Raw genomic sequence first — 15792 nt, 5'->3', positions numbered from 1 at the left:
ATCACTAGCCTCTAAGTGTTGCAACCCAGGATGGGTTGGCCTGTGGTTTCTGAAGAAATATCCATGAAAGTGGTTTACGTAAATTGAAGAGAAGTGTGTATTTTGTGGCCGGGATTTAATGCTTTGGTTATTTATGGTAATTTTCCAGGCCAATGGCATTTGATGTAATGTATTGTGAAAACATCACTGCAAGTCAAGAAGCCACTTAGCAGAGTGCTTTTTATTTAGTTTTACATGTTGAAGTTGTGTGTTTTGTGTTTGTGTGTGTGTCTTTGTGTGTGTGTGTGTGTGTGTGTGTGTGTGTGTGTGTGTGTGTGTGTGTGTGTGTGTGTGTGTATGCCACAGGGCCTGTACCCTGAGTCCCACGGCATAGTCGACAACAAGATGTATGATGTGACCAGAAATGCAGAGTTCCTTCTCAAATCAAAGGAGAAGTTCAACCCCGTGTGGTACCTTGGAGAACCTGTGAGTACCGTTGGACACAAACATCCCACAACTGCTCTTGAGGTCCATTCAACAAGGCCCAGCTCTTCAGTTCATTTCAACAGTCCCATTTCTTTTGTTTATCTTCTGTCTTCTGTTGTTTTTCTTATGGTTGCCTAGCACAATAAATCTTTTATTTCTCTTTGCTTCTTGATTTGTATACTTGCAAAGCACTTCAAAATGACCCATTCTAATGAATTGTGTTATGTAAATGAACTTGCCGTGGCTTGCTCATTCATCCCAGCTTGGCCAGTTTCCTCTTTGATTGGCTGTTTAGCTGAATCAGCACTGTGGAAGGACTGTTGTGTGTCTTCGTAGTTAAGTAAGAGTCCTCATTTTATTTGAGAGTGATTTAATTACCCACAGTTTAAAAAGGCACATTGATTTACCTTTCACTTTCTAGATGTGTACCGTTTGTTGCAAACTACTCGTTTAAGAGTTATATGAAGTGACGGGGGCTTGTATGAAAAGTGACGGTGATGGAGTGTTCTGGTCCGTGTTTACAGATGTCAAGTCACAGAGAGACGCACTGGCTTCTCTGGAGTCCCACACATGATAAAGGAGGCTGTGGAGAGAAACAAAGGCTATTCTCTCTTTAGCCATGATAATGTGGCTTCTAATTAGAAATGCTTTCAGCAGCCATCTCCTCCTGTTTAGATGCCCGTGCCAAATCACGTGCCTCCTAGAATAATTAGGGAGTCTGCATTGTGCAAATGACAGCCTACGTACAGAAGTTGTTTTATGCTGTTTTGGAGTACACTCGAGTTTCCCTAGTTTAGGTCTTCTGAGGCCCAGAGACACATCACATTCCCTCGTCACCCCCCCCCCCCCCCCCTCCCCTCCCCCATCACCCAATCCTTCCGTATGTCTTATTTAACTTTAACTGCTGTTTAGGGACTTACCACAGAGTGTTTACATTTTTGTCATGCCATTGTGCGTGACTGCTGTCATAAGAGCTCATTTAAAAAATAAGAGCTCACTGACCATAGAAGGTCACATTCTTGCTAAGTCTGTGGCTTTCTGGGTAATTTTAGCCTGTTATTTCATGCCACTTTGCATGCCCAACCCGAAACAATGACTGAAACAAAATCATGGTTGCATTTAAGGATTGTATGAATCATAGTAGCTACCTTGCATATGCCCTAAGTGTTTGTTGTTCTATCTACCAGCAATCAATTATTCTGATTGTTACGTTGTTATTATAGTCGCCATACCCTGGCTACTATACTCCTTACTCCATACTCCAACTCTGTTGGTTTCTCTGCAGGTCTGGCTCAGTGCAATGAAGAACGATATCAAGGCCGGAACGTTCTTCTGGCCTGGAGGGGATGTGGCCATTCAGGGGAAATTTCCCACCTTTCACCAGGTTTATGACGGGTCAGTACGCTCTGCGGCCTAAGGAAACTAATATTTACTCTCGACCCATAGTACATTCTGAGATGGATCCGAGATACGTCAGTGTCTGACTCAGATCAGATTCTGAGTTAAGATTTAGATTTTTGCAAGAAAGTGTAAATCTCACCACCACCCATCCAGAATCGTATCATAAGCCTACCGTACAGTATGTTGTGCACTGATCAGAAGATGGCCTTTTTTGCATCTTTTCCCTCCTCAGAAAAGTCCCATACGAGAAGAGAGTGGCCACCATTTTAGACTGGTTACGACTGCCTGAGGGAGAGAGGTATGCTGGAGCTTTTTACATCAAGCTTTCTTACAATTACAGGAATTTAGTCAGAAATGCATCATGGTGTGGTTTTTGCCTATACTCCTCACTGGCCTTGTATGTCTGTCATGTTTTCAAAGGAGTGACATGGAATCAGTAGACCTGTCTTTGACATATTTCTAGAAATAGGAACTTGACTGATTTAAAGAATGCCTTAATGCTTTTCATAATTCTTGGCTTTTTGAGGTCTTTATGGCTTAGCCTAATAAACAAATAAGTTAAGAAGCTAATATATTAGCTAATATATTAGGGGCAGCTGTGGCCTACTGGTTAGCGCTTCTGACTTGTAACCAGAGGGTTGCCGGTTCGAACCCCAACCAGTAGGCACGGCTGAAGTGCAAGGCACCTAACCCCTCACTGCTCCCCGAGCGCCGCTGTTGTTGCAGCTCACTGTGCCGGGATTAGTGTCACCTCACTCTGTGTTCACTGTGTGCTGAGTGTGTTTCACTAATTCACAGATTGGGATAAATGCAGAGACCAAATTTCCCTCACAGGATCAAAAGAGTATATACTTACTTACTTAATATATTAGAAGCTAATATCTAGCCTATTATGTAGCTTAGTGGAGACCACAATGCACACTATATCCAGCTACCGTGCTGCGGAAGCCATTCAATGAGAAGAGGCAGGGATACCAAAATTAGCTAATTTATTGACATGTCGCACCGACACCGTGCAATAGCAGAAATCAGTTGAGTTTGTAGTGTATTATTTAAAGTATAAAGATGTACATGACTGAGGTTGTCTGAGACATGAGTCTGTTGAGTTTATTGAGTATGATTGTTAGTTTCGTGGAAACAGTGTCACAAAACAAATTCATCAGAATAACTGAGAAATTCTTCGTCTGCACACTCAGAGCTGTATATAGAGAGAGTCTGGCCAACTCAAATCAGGGGCGCTATTTTGGAGACCAACGTCAGATGATTCTGCAGCGTAACCCTATGGGGCAAATATGCTATGTTGAAATAAATAGCTTATTTTCACCATCAACAGGCATATAAATGTTATTATCAACGTTTTTTAATATGTAAAAGGCCCTTACAGAAATATCCCAGTGTATATTTACCTTCTATATCTTAAATGGGCCTGTAAAATGCCCATTGTAGTGACCATATTGCCAAATCAGTCTCAGAGCAGTGTGTTTACCTTTCTTTTTCTCTCCCAAGTCCTGACATAACCATTCGTAGTTCATCCATTGCCGAGGACAGGTTAAACATACTCGATGGCAAACATTTGAACTGTAACTATTATTGCATTGTTAGTAGGCTATTATTATTATTATGACCGCCGCGCAGCGAAGCGGCGGTCATATAGGTTTAGTCAGATTTTTTTTTCTTTTTCTTTTCTTTTTCTTTTTCGCATGCCCAAATTGCCGTCAAGGATTCCCGGGACACTGAAAGACCGGGGTAGACGAAACTTGGTGGGCATGTAACCCCATATGGATAGCATGGAACCATCGTTTTTCGTTTTGATCTGTAGCCCCCCCGCTGGACTGCACCCCCCGAAAGGAGGGTAGGGCAGACACAGTTTTCTGTGAATATCTCGAGAACCGTAAGGTTTAGGAGGACCATTTTTTTTTGTATGTTGATCTCAAGGGGCCATGTCAACCCATTCCATAACTACTCATTTCATGTATAGCGCCTCCTAGTTAAACACAAAAAAGTAAAAATTAGGTATTTTAATCGCAGGTATCTGTGACCTAACATAGTCAAATCTGCACAAAATTGGAAGTGTAGGATCATTATGACACCCTCTGAATGCACGCCAAGTTTCGTGGAATTCCGTTAATGGGGGGCCACACAATAAATGAATTTTTGTTACTATACACCAACTGGCCTGTAGGTGGCCGGAGACAGTTTTCTGTGAATATCTCGAGAACCGTAGGGCCTAGGAGGTCCACCTTTTTTTTGTATGTTGGTCTTAAGGGGGCATGTCAACCCATCCCATTACCACTTATTTCATGTATAGCGCCTCCTAGTTAAACACAAAAAAGTAAAAATTAGGTATTTTAATCGCAGGTATCTGTGACCTAACATAGTCAAATCTGCACAAAATTGGAAGTGTAGGATCATTATGACACCCTCTGAATGCACGCCAAGTTTCGTGGAATTCCGTTAATGGGGGGCCACACAATAAATGAATTTTTGTTACTATACACCAACTGGCCTGTAGGTGGCCGGAGACAGTTTTCTGTGAATATCTCGAGAACCGTAGGGCCTAGGAGGTCCACCTTTTTTTTGTATGTTGGTCTTAAGGGGGCATGTCAACCCATCCCATTACCACTTATTTCATGTATAGCGCCACCTAGTTAAAAATTAAAAAGCAAAAAATTAGGTGTTTTCATCACAATATCTCTGGCTGACATGGTCAAAAACATACATTCACAGTAATCATACGTATGACACATACTCACACAGTAGACATATGTATGCATGCATGCACATGCACAAACACACATACGCAGGCAAACACACAAGTACGCACACACACACACATAAACATAAACATGTACACGCACACATGCACACAATTCAAGAATTTCTCAGAATTATGAACAGGCAAGATGGGGGTGGGGTTGTATAAAATGAATTTTACATGTGAAATCTATGAACTAATCATGTTTTGGTACTTGTTGTCTAGCAGATACCAGTGAGAATTGAGTGTGTATAATGCAATTTAGTGAGACAGTTAGAATCATATAGGCCTTTCAGCGTGATTTATTTTTGTGGAAAAAATGTGCTGGATTGGGCGGCGGCCATATTTTGTACCGCTCTGCGGTACATCTAGTTATTACAGTAACAGACGATAAACCCTTCCCATAATGTATGGTATTACTATACTTGTCCTATGTAATATATAATCATGTTAAAGAGAGAAATTGACATTTACCTCACACAATATTAAGTCATTATTTGCCCACCAGTTTGTTCTTTTGATCTTCTGCGCTCCCATATTTTTTTGGGTAACGGGGGAATCTTCCCGGTCTTGCCCTGTAGACAAACGCACAACAGTTGGGCATTATGTTAATCATTTATGTTCTTTTTTTTCACTATTCACTGCACTACGTCAATGGGGATCTGATGAATGTTGGTATCTAACATGGCGTCCACGAACCACGTGACCATCAGAGTCCTGTATGTACTTGCACAGCTTTGTGTGTTCTTGAACTAGAGCACTGCATTAACCCTGTCCAACTGTCCTCTCAGGCCAGACTTTTACACCTTGTATTTGGAGGAGCCTGATCATTCTGGGCATAGGTATGGACCCCAGAGCAGTCAGGTGAGATTTGACACCTGGCATGGAATGTTCAGCTGAGAATACTGAATGGTGGGAAATTTGAAATGCACTATATTTATTAACCCCTCTCTTTCTCTCTCTCTCTCTCTCTCTCTCTCTCTCTCTCTCTCTCTCTCTCTCTCTCTCTCTCAGGTCATTGAAGCTTTAATTAAGGTGGATCGTATTATTGGACTGTTGATGGAGGGCCTGAAGATGAGGAACCTTCACAAATGTGTGAATGTGATCGTCCTGTCCGACCATGGTGAGCACAGGCTAAAATGTCCAGTACCAATTAGCCTTCTCGAGCAAGGGATGCACATTCATATACACTCTTAAAATGAATGTGTTGGGGCCCCAGCCGTGGCGCAACTGGCTGGGGCACCTGCACCGTACGCCGGCGACCCGGGTTCGATTCCCGCCCCGTGGTCCTTTCCGGATCCCACCCCGATTCTCTCTCCCACTCACTTCCTGTCATTCTCTACTATCCTGTAAATTAAAGGCATAAAAGTCCAAAAAAATATACTATAAAAAAATGAATGTGTTGGAAACAACACAAATTGTGTTGTCCCTATCTGGACATAGAGATGTGTTAAAAACAACTCAAGTTGTGTTGTTTTCAACACATTCATTTTACAAGTGTAAGCTTCCTCCTACTGGACTGAATGACTTAGCAGTGTAACATTCTTATATTTGGCACCTCATCCTGTAGGGTTTCCTACTCTACTGGTATGTCCCAAGGCATTTATCTCAAATAATATAGGTATAATAGGGATTAACAGTTGACTGAATGAGAGAACCGTCACGTCACGTGTCCTTTATTCCAGGCCAACAAACTTGCATCCTGATCACAATGGCAGAGAACCACTGGTTGAGTCAGTTAACTGTAGTGACTGCACCCTGTTACAGTAAGGTCTAAATCATTAGCTCTAATCAAGCCAATGTTTCATCGTTGTTGACTCTTGGTGTTGGCACATATTGACCTCAGAAGGAACGATTATTAACAGCTTGTGGGGAGGCGTATGCCATGGATCTGGCTTGTCTTGTTTGTCAGCCCCATGCCGTGAAGGCACAACAACAGTTATTTTCCTGTCCAAATGGTGGCTTTTACATTGAACTAGTGATAAAGAGAGGGTGAGAGATGAAACAGTGTAAAAGAGAGTGAAGAGGGAGGACAACAAGGACCCATGCAGCAGGTGGCCAGCTGTGATGAGGAAGAGAGGAGAGAGAGAGAGAGAGAGTTGGCAGAATGACAGAGGCTGTCCCGCTGTATGTCGCTCATTCATTAACAAAGGAGTGTCTCTCCCTTCTTCTCCCTGGGAGGGCGAGGCTGTGGGGGAGCGAAGACGACTCAGTGCCGTGCACATCTGCCCAGCGCCGCTGGCACATCTGTAATCATCCGCGCGGAGGTTAGGCAGCGTCAGATGCCCAACCCGAGCGCCGGGACGACGGCTGGATGTTCGCACGCGTTCTCGTGACGAGCGAGAGACGGCAAAGGGCCATAGAGCTCTAATCAACACTCGGGCCTTGAGTTGTAATCTTCTCTACAGCCGGGCCGATCTCACCACGACGCGCACACAAGAGAGGAGAGCCTCTCTGACCCGCCACTGGCCTCGCGTGTGTATGTCACGCTCTGAGGTTGAGCACGTACATCTCAAGGATATTGGGAGTGTATTTGCGTCCTCTTTTTTTATTTGTGAACGATGTTCTGGGCACATGAGTGAGCTCCAGAGTGGCCTGAGGGTGGACATGGAAACAGTGTGAGAGGCCACCCCAGAGCTCGGGAGAATCTGACAGGATGATGGGCTGTTATCTTATTAGATCTTGGGAAAGGATAATACAAATCATTACTTGTCTGGAATAGATATGAATAAAACAGGAATAACATGTAGCCTTATTCAACATATCTTAATGCTGAATGTAGGGAAATTAGAGATAATTAAAACACAATACCTATAAATATCTAACGAAATGGAGTATTCTGTAAGGAGTTGTGCATTATGAAATATTAATGATTAATGGTGTGTTCATGCTGAAGTTAATATAATAATATAATATAATGGTCTTATTTTATCTATGTAAAGTAGCCCAACACATTAATCTTAGATGTTACATTAATTAGTTTGCAGGTAATGGATGTTTACTGTAAACAAGAAACCCTTTTCTTTCCCATGTGGATTTGAGAAAGCACTAGGGATGTTATGTTTACTCCAATCACCACTACGAGGGAAGGCAAGTTGTAGTGCTCTCTCTGACCCATTTCAAATTAGTCTCCCTGCAACCTCCAGCAGATATGAAGTCCATGTTCACCAGAGGCAACTATAATCTGTCTTCTCTGCTGTGTTGTGTTGATGCTGTAGACATTGCCTCTCTTCAACAACCTGTGCAAAGAGGCTGCATAGCTTTTATTTGATGTATGCCTTAGACAATGAAAAGCCCAAAAGCAAAGCATTCTCCCAGTTTCCCCTAGCTGTTGAATGGAGAAAATAGGTCAGTTATTGGGCAAGGGTTTGCCACGCTGCTTGTGGCTGGTGTGTGTGTGTGTGTATGTATGTGTTAATGTCTGTCTGTGTGTCTGTGTATATGTGTGTGTGTGTGTGTGTCTGTCTGTGTGTGTGTGTGTGTGTGTGTGTGTGTGTGGGTTCTCACCCACCGTTGAAGTACAACATAATAGCTAGAGCCAGTGGAAATGTACATGACTGGTGCATGCTTTTGTGACAAAGGAAAATATACTGTATGTTAGATTAAAAGCTGCCCATAAAAAGGCACACTGCTGTTGGGAGACTTTGACATACTGTTTCCGCAGCTCTACAAGATTAGGGGTGTTCCTTTGGGTGAAGTGTCAAACGGCTCCCATAAAAACAGTCGCTGAAAGACATAACTCACCACTTTCATCGCTTTCACTGTTTGAAAGATGACCGCAGAACTGTGCAAGACTTCTAAACATACATATGCTGAGATGTGTTTGCGTTGGTCTCGTCCTATCTTTTTATACTTTATTGATGTGTTATTGTTAAGCATCTTGCCTCGCTACTCTGCTTAAAAGGTGCTATATGAATAAAGACTGATTGATTGATTGATCCATCCTCAAACACAGGCATGGAGCAGGGCAGATGTGATCGGGCGGTCCATCTGAACTCATACCCTGTCAACACCAGTGACTTCACCCTCATCATGGGCCCAGCGGCCAGGATCCGCCCAAAGAGAATCCCAGACGAGTTCTTCAGCTGTAAGCGATCGCAGCAGTCTTCACTCCACTCTTTCCCTATTTGATAATGCAATGAATGGAGGACATTGCCTCACTATCGTGTGTCACTTGATTAATGATGTACTTGTTCTTGCAATATGAATTTAAAAGTAACATTGTCACTCGTTGGGTGCTCTGTTTTTTTCTGCAGTTGACTATGAAGGTGTAATTGCAAATCTTTCGGTAAGAAAAATGTTTTTCATTTTATTTTCATCTGTTAGTGTGTAACATTTTGGAGCACTGGTGGGCTAATCTTTTCTGTTTATGTGTCTCCACTCCCCCTTCTGTCTCTGTCTATCTCTGTCTATCTCTCTCTCTTTCTCTCTCTATCTCTCTCTTTTTCTCTCTCTCTATCTGTCTATCTCTCTCTCTATCTCTCTCTCTTTCTCTCTCTCTTTCTCTCTCGCGCTCTCTTTTTCTCTCTCTCGCTGTTTTTCTCTCTCTCTTTCTCTCTTTCTCTCTCTCTGTCTCTCTCTCTCTCTCTCTCTCGACATCTGAAGTGCAGAACTCCTGACCAGCCCATGCGACCCTACCTGAAGGAGAACCTGCCAAAGAGGTTCCACTTTGCCAACAACGTTCGCATCGAGCAGGCCCACCTCTACATGAAAGAGACCTACTGGGCAGCCGTGTATGTTTACAGAGCGCACCTTCACCTTTCTCTCTGTCTCTTCCTCTTTCTCTCTCCCCCTCCCATCTTCATCCCTTCATTCCTTCCTGTCTTGTGGCACCTCAGCTCTGTCTCCTCTCCTTTGGGAGAAGCTTCCATCAATTTGCATCAAAAGCTTCCATCAATTGCATTTACTTTTACATTCATGCATTTATCTGACGCTTCCGCCTCCAAAGCCACACACACACACACACACACACACACACACAAAATATGTTATCAGGTAAATGGCAGATATGTCCATAACAGGTTGAAAGGAACCTTATAACGCATACAAAATGTATTCAGCTGATTTGGAGTGGAGATCATATATGTGAATACATGCTAATACCAGTAGCCTATAAAACATTGCTCTCGGCCATGCTGATTTTGATCAAAGCTTTTGGAGGACAACAGGTTGCAGAGTCCTGATCTAGAGTATCAATGAACACTACCTCACATGCAATACAAGACAAGCAAAAGGAGATGGCGCAGAAGTGGGAATAGAACCAGAGGAGGTTTTCAAGATATTGTGTCACGACACCAACAGAAGATGTCGTCCAACTCCCCATTTCTATTATTAGAAAATAAAGTGTGACCCAGACAACAACAGCAAGACCACAGACGGCAGGCCATATCTGTTTTTATCCCAGATGCATTCCTTTCTCAGAGGGAATAAAGGGGTGGCTCTAGCCAAAGGTGGCTGTTTTGGCAGGAGGAGCACTGTGATTATGGATAGCCCAGTCAGTCGGTTAACCGGAGCTGACCGACTGGGCCTGCCAGGTTGATGGTCAGTCCCCACCTGACCTCTGTGACATGACAGCACAGCACAGACTCTGGAGGTGTCTCGGCTTGTGCTTACAGAGTGGACAGCTGTGATGAGCTGGTCTCAGGTAACCAGTATATCGGCCGGCTGGCATCTGGTTTTGGCCGGAAAGTTACAGCCAACTTAAAGTTATGACTAGCACCCCATTTAGACTTAAGGATGTGACTTTTAGACTTAAGGATGTGACTTTTAGACTTAAAGATGTGACTTTTAGACTTAAAGATGTGACTTATAGACTTAAGGATGTGACTTTTAGACTTAAGGATGTGACTTTTAGTAAGAGTTATGAGCAGAGGTGTAAAAGTCTGACTTCAGAAAGCACCACGTATTGGTTCTACCTGTACACAACGGTCATTTCACTGCTAAGCTCAGTTACCTGACTGAGGAGTTGTTCTGATTACAATCAGCTGGTTTAGTGAATGGGTTAGAGCAAATAGGCAGGACTTTTACTTTCTGAAGCCTCTCTGGTTCTGAGCAGGTGTAAGTTGTAAAATCAGACCAGTATCCATGGTAATAATAACAGTGACAGACCGCAGCGTGTCGTTGAACGCAGGCCGGCCTGGCTCAGCGCCACCAGCCTGAGGGAAGGAGTGAAGTACATTTTCACAAATACTTTCACTTTCTCACCCTCACCCTAACTAAGTTAGCAACTTTGTTGGTTGCAATGCAATTTCCCATTTCCAACCAACTAAATTCTTAACAGGCTAGCAACTATGGTTTTGGGAAATGCGCCCCTAAACATACCCACAGCCAACCAGATTAGAATTTACACATGTGCTTCGTGTTGATGTGTTTGTGAGACAGTTATGTATGTAATTGTTTTGTGCTATGCTATGTCTTGTTATATTTTCTTCTTCTGTGCTGTGCTGTAAGAGGTGTTTTACTGCCCTGTGTCTAGTTATGTAATCCCACACTAATGTGTCCCTCATCCATGTTCTTTCCCCTTAGAGGCCCCTGGGATATGAAGTATTGCTCTGGTGGATTCCACGGCTCAGACAACCTCTTCCAAAACATGCAGGTGTGTGTCTTCGTCTGGGTGGGTGTGGGTGTGGGAGCTGGGAATGGTGGGAGGATAAGGAAAGAGTGACACAAAGCATGAGAAACATTCCAACAATAGGTCCAGTCAAATAAGTTACATTCTAACATGCAGTACTGCTGTCCAGCTATGCAGTGATTCAGTTTCAGCACCCAGAACAAATAAACCCCTTGTTTAATGAGTAACAAGACTGATAATACTCCTCATTAATGAATAGCTTGTGTCTCTTCCTTAAAGGAGAATTCCGGCAATTGTTTTCTTCTTTATTTTTCATACCGACAGCACTCGGTGACCCCGAGAAACTGAGATCTATGTGAAAAATTTTAGTTCTTCTTTAACACTTAACCTTTGGCTCGATTAAATTTAATTAGATTTTCGGTCCTTAGTAATGGAATGCATGTTTCGAAGACGGGACGTAATTAGTCGGGGATGCAAGGGATTGCACACAGAATTCCATGAAAAGAGCTCAGAATCATTGTGGGATATGTGAGGGCTTTGTTCCCATGGACTTGAAAGGCTCAGCCTGGCAGAGACACAGAGTATTACTGCCTGAAGCTTTTTCCTAGGGGTCAAACTAGACGTCTACAGAATTGTGTATGTGTGTGTGTGTGTGTGTGTGTGTGTGTGTGTGTGTGTGTGTGTGTGTGTGTGTGTGTGTGTGTGTGTGTGTGCGTATGTGTGCGTATGTGTGCGTGTGTGTGTGTGTGTGTGCGTATGTGTGTGTGTGTGTGTGTGTGTGTGTGCGTATGTGTGTGTGTGTGTGTGTGTGTGTGTGTGTGTGTGTCTGTGTGTGTGTGTGTGTGCGTATGTGTGTGTGTGCGTATGTGTGTGTGTGTGTGTGTGTGTGTGTGTGTGTGTGTGCGTATCTGTGTGTGTGTGTGTGTGTGTGTGTGTGTGCATATGTGTGTGTGTGTGTGTGTGTGTGTCGGTGTATGTCTATGTGTGTGTGTGTGTGTATGTGTGTCTCTGTGTGTGTGTTTATGTGTGTCTCTGTGTGTGTGTGTGTTTGTGTGTGTGTGTGTCTGTGTATGAGTGTGTGTGTGTGTGTGAGTGAAAGAAGGATAGTGTGTAGTGTACGTGTGCTCGAGGGTATTGCCATGTTCAGGTCTAAGGTCAGTGCCAGTGTTTGGGTGTATCTCAGCTCATGGCTGCATGTTGACGTTTTTATTCATGGGTAATTTGGGCTCTACTGTACAAAAACACACACACACACAGTTCATCATCAGGGACTACCATTACCCTCTCTACTTTTCCAGACCTAGTTAGACTTGCCCAGCCTTTTCAGGAGCCTCTGTGTCTTTCTGTAACTCCCTCATGCATGTTTCCCTCTGTGGCTCTCTCGCGAATGTCTCTTTTACATAATTGCCAAGTTGTACGACTTACATCTTCCTCAAAATAAACAGGTGAATGAATTAAATGACTGTCTGGGATAAAATTATGCCCTTTTGAACATGCAAGAGCTGCTGCAGAATATAGTAATCATGTCGTAGAAGAAACGGTGAGCCACTAGCTTGTTTACCCTGCACCTAGTTTGGGCTGTTTCTCCGATGTATTTTCGAGGCGCTCTTAAAAACTCCTTCAGTGGAAGTCATTTAAGGTCGGGCACTCTTAGTGTTGACATTTAAGTATTTATTAGTGGGCTAATTTGGCCTGTTTTACACCACAGTATTTTCTTTGTGAGCCTCGCAAGATATTAGCGTGTTTAAAAGTAGAGGTTTGTATGATTGTGTGTTCCAGTCAAATGGAGGGTAACTGCAGCTAAGCCTAAAGACTAAGGCCTAAGCGTGCTTTTGTAGGCACAGCTCACAGTAGGAGTGGCAGCTACTTTGTTTTTGCCAGATGTCTGTAATTATTCTTTAAGGCCTGTAACTGCGATGTTTAACATATTTCAACTTTCCGACAGAGTTAAGGGCCTTGTGTCTTAAAAACAACCATTACAGATGCTGTCCATTTATGGGAAATGAAGTACTCTTCTCAACTTTTTCCAGTAATGAGTTGTAAAACATGCATCCATTTCTGAAGATTGGGCTCTACGAATAGGACTTGTGACATTTCCAGGAACAGTGATAATGGACAGGCAGTGAAGAATCTTTTGTTGCCAGGCTTAATCAACGGACATCCTGTGACACAATGGAGTAGTTTCCTGACTTCTTCTGGTTAATTCATCATGGCTGTCAACTGGTTTCTATGAATGGGGCAGCCTCGTCTAATTAGGCGCTGATAAAGTGTTAAAATAATAAACCTCCTTTCAGCTCAATGTCAAGTCAAGTCAAGTCAAGTCATGTTTATTTATAAAGCACTTTAAAAACAACAACAGCTGTCCAAAGTGCTGGACTGGCAAGTTAGTACGACTTGGTAGACAACAAAAAAAGATAACAAAAAGTGAGGATAACAATATTTACAGGCAAACAAACAAATAAATAAGACAATCAGACTGTGTTAAACGCCAGGGCATAAAAATGGGTTTTTAGGTGAGATTTAAAAACACTCAAAGGAGGGAGCCAGGCGTATATGTAGGGGCAGCTCGTTCCAGAGCTTTGGTGCAATCACCGCAAAAGCCCGGTCCCCTCTGCTCTTTAACCTAGAACGAGGCACAACTAGCCGGAGTTGGTCAGCAGACCTAGAAGCCCTAGAGCAGGGGTTCTCAAACATTTGTGGGCCGTGGACCCCTCATGGAGTGGAAAATTCTCCAAGGACCCCTCATAATCGCAACACATAAAACTTAAGTTATGTAGCTGTATAGCCTTTTTTTCTGTTAGATGTATTTTAAAAACATAGAGTGCTAATACCACAATAGTCATATATAAAAGGAGGTGGCCACCGCACACTGTTATATTTTTTAGTGATTTTTATTGAGCAACGCGTTTCGCCAGTTGCTTCATCAGGCTCAATTCAAAACTAAGCAAGTAAGATAAAATAAGGTCCCATCCCAACAGGTGATAGGCCACTGATACATCACATGACTCAAGTCATCACATCAAGTCATCACATCAATTAGTCACATAGTCCATTGACTCAGGTCATCAATTAGTCAATTAGTAAATCTATCACACAGCTCAACTAGTCACCTCCCCTACTAGAGGCAATCCAGAGATCTTTTTCTATTACTGGTAAAATATTTCACAATTTCAGATTAAAGTCCATTACATTGTTTACAGTATTTAAATGTCCATTTTTGTTTACATATCCGCAATAACATGAATCCATAAAAACACTGATGTTCACAGCAAATACATATTCAATAAACAGTTACACTTTTAAGCACCATTTAGACAATTCATTACAGTAAACCTTTCTATTAAAAATGTGCCCAAAATGTGTTCAATACACAAATATCAGAATTCATATACTGGTTAACTTTCAATTAAAAATGTAGTATATTTTAAAGTGCTTCAGTGCTTGCAAGTACAATTACACCATACAAAATAATAGTAATTCCCCATCTTCATAGCAGAGTATAAGTTACCAATAGACCTTCCTATAAAACTCCACCTATTAATTAAAGTGCAAGTGCTTGATTACTCATATTTTCTGTCAGTGTTAAGATTCAAATTTTCAAAAGACCACAACTTTACAAAAACATACTTAGATCTAGATCTAGTAGTTCATTCAAACCAGCAGGCTCTACAGTATTTAATTCATGGATCCAAAATGCTTCCCTTCTTAGGAGTTTATTAATCAGATTGCATTGTACCCCCTTTGTCTGAATCGTTGCGCCATTTCTTGGGCTTTATTTTGGTAGTTGTCTTCATTACTGCATATTCTTTTTAACCTTAGGAACTGCCCATATGGAATATTTTGAATCATGTGATCGGGATGGAAGCTTATTGCATGCAATATTGTGTTCCTGTCAGTCTCTTTTCGAAAAATCGAAGTTTCTAATTTCCCCCCATCATTTACCTTTATCAAAAGATCTAGAAAATGGATGTGATCATTGCTGTAATCCATTGTAAAACGCAAAGAAGGATGAGTTCCATTAATGTAATGGTTAAATGTAACCAGCTCATCTTCTGTCCCACTCCAGATCAAAAAAATATCATCGATAAAGTGTTTAAAGCATTGGATGTGGCCTTGAAAAGGATTATTATTGAATATATGTTGGTCTTCCCACCAGCCCATAAATAGGTTTGCATAATTGGGTGCAAACGGAGACCCCATACTAGTGCCCTGACACTGTAGGTAATACTTATTATTGAACATAAAGTAGTTGGATTTGAGAATGAATTTAGTAAGAGTCATCAGAAATTCTACTGGTGCGCCACTCTCACTGGCCTCCAGAAAAAATTTGATGGCTTGCAAACCACCTTCATGCGGGATGTTAGTGTAAAGACTTTCTACGTCAAAAGTTACCAAAAAGGGAATGCTTAGGTATAGACATCTCTCTGACCAAATTTAAAATATCCCTAGTGTCAGCGACATAAGATGGAAGTGTTTTGACTATGCCTTTAATAAAAAAGTCCACAAATTGACTCAGGGGTTATGTTAGCAAACTTTGACAGTATGTCGTTTTTTTTTAAAGGATTCTTGTTTCTTTATCAAATGTAAGCCTATTGTGTTG

The 15792-nt window shown here is 42.2% G+C and overlaps 1 protein-coding gene across 1 annotated transcript in view; it reads left to right on the top strand.

Moving 5' to 3' along the window:
* The window catches only part of enpp1 (ectonucleotide pyrophosphatase/phosphodiesterase 1), a 47801-nt gene that overhangs the window by 16870 nt on the left and 15139 nt on the right, over positions 1 to 15792 (top strand). Inside the window, exons 8-16 of the mRNA XM_076273338.1 lie at positions 346 to 465; positions 1751 to 1860; positions 2099 to 2164; positions 5413 to 5485; positions 5636 to 5744; positions 8577 to 8708; positions 8878 to 8909; positions 9227 to 9354; positions 11147 to 11216. Of these exons, the coding sequence (XP_076129453.1) occupies positions 346 to 465; positions 1751 to 1860; positions 2099 to 2164; positions 5413 to 5485; positions 5636 to 5744; positions 8577 to 8708; positions 8878 to 8909; positions 9227 to 9354; positions 11147 to 11216 (840 nt within the window). The remainder of the gene's footprint in view (positions 1 to 345; positions 466 to 1750; positions 1861 to 2098; positions 2165 to 5412; positions 5486 to 5635; positions 5745 to 8576; positions 8709 to 8877; positions 8910 to 9226; positions 9355 to 11146; positions 11217 to 15792) is intronic.

The sequence above is a fragment of the Alosa pseudoharengus genome, unplaced genomic scaffold (assembly GCF_046254945.1).
Source record: "Alosa pseudoharengus isolate Yale_2024_CS ecotype anadromous, Long Island Sound unplaced genomic scaffold, YU_APseudo_1.1 YU_APseudo_1.1_scf_7, whole genome shotgun sequence".
NCBI classification, from domain to species: Eukaryota; Metazoa; Chordata; class Actinopteri; order Clupeiformes; family Clupeidae; genus Alosa; species Alosa pseudoharengus.
The sequence above is the reverse complement of the archived record's forward strand: the minus strand, read 5'-3'. Positions and strand labels throughout refer to the sequence as shown.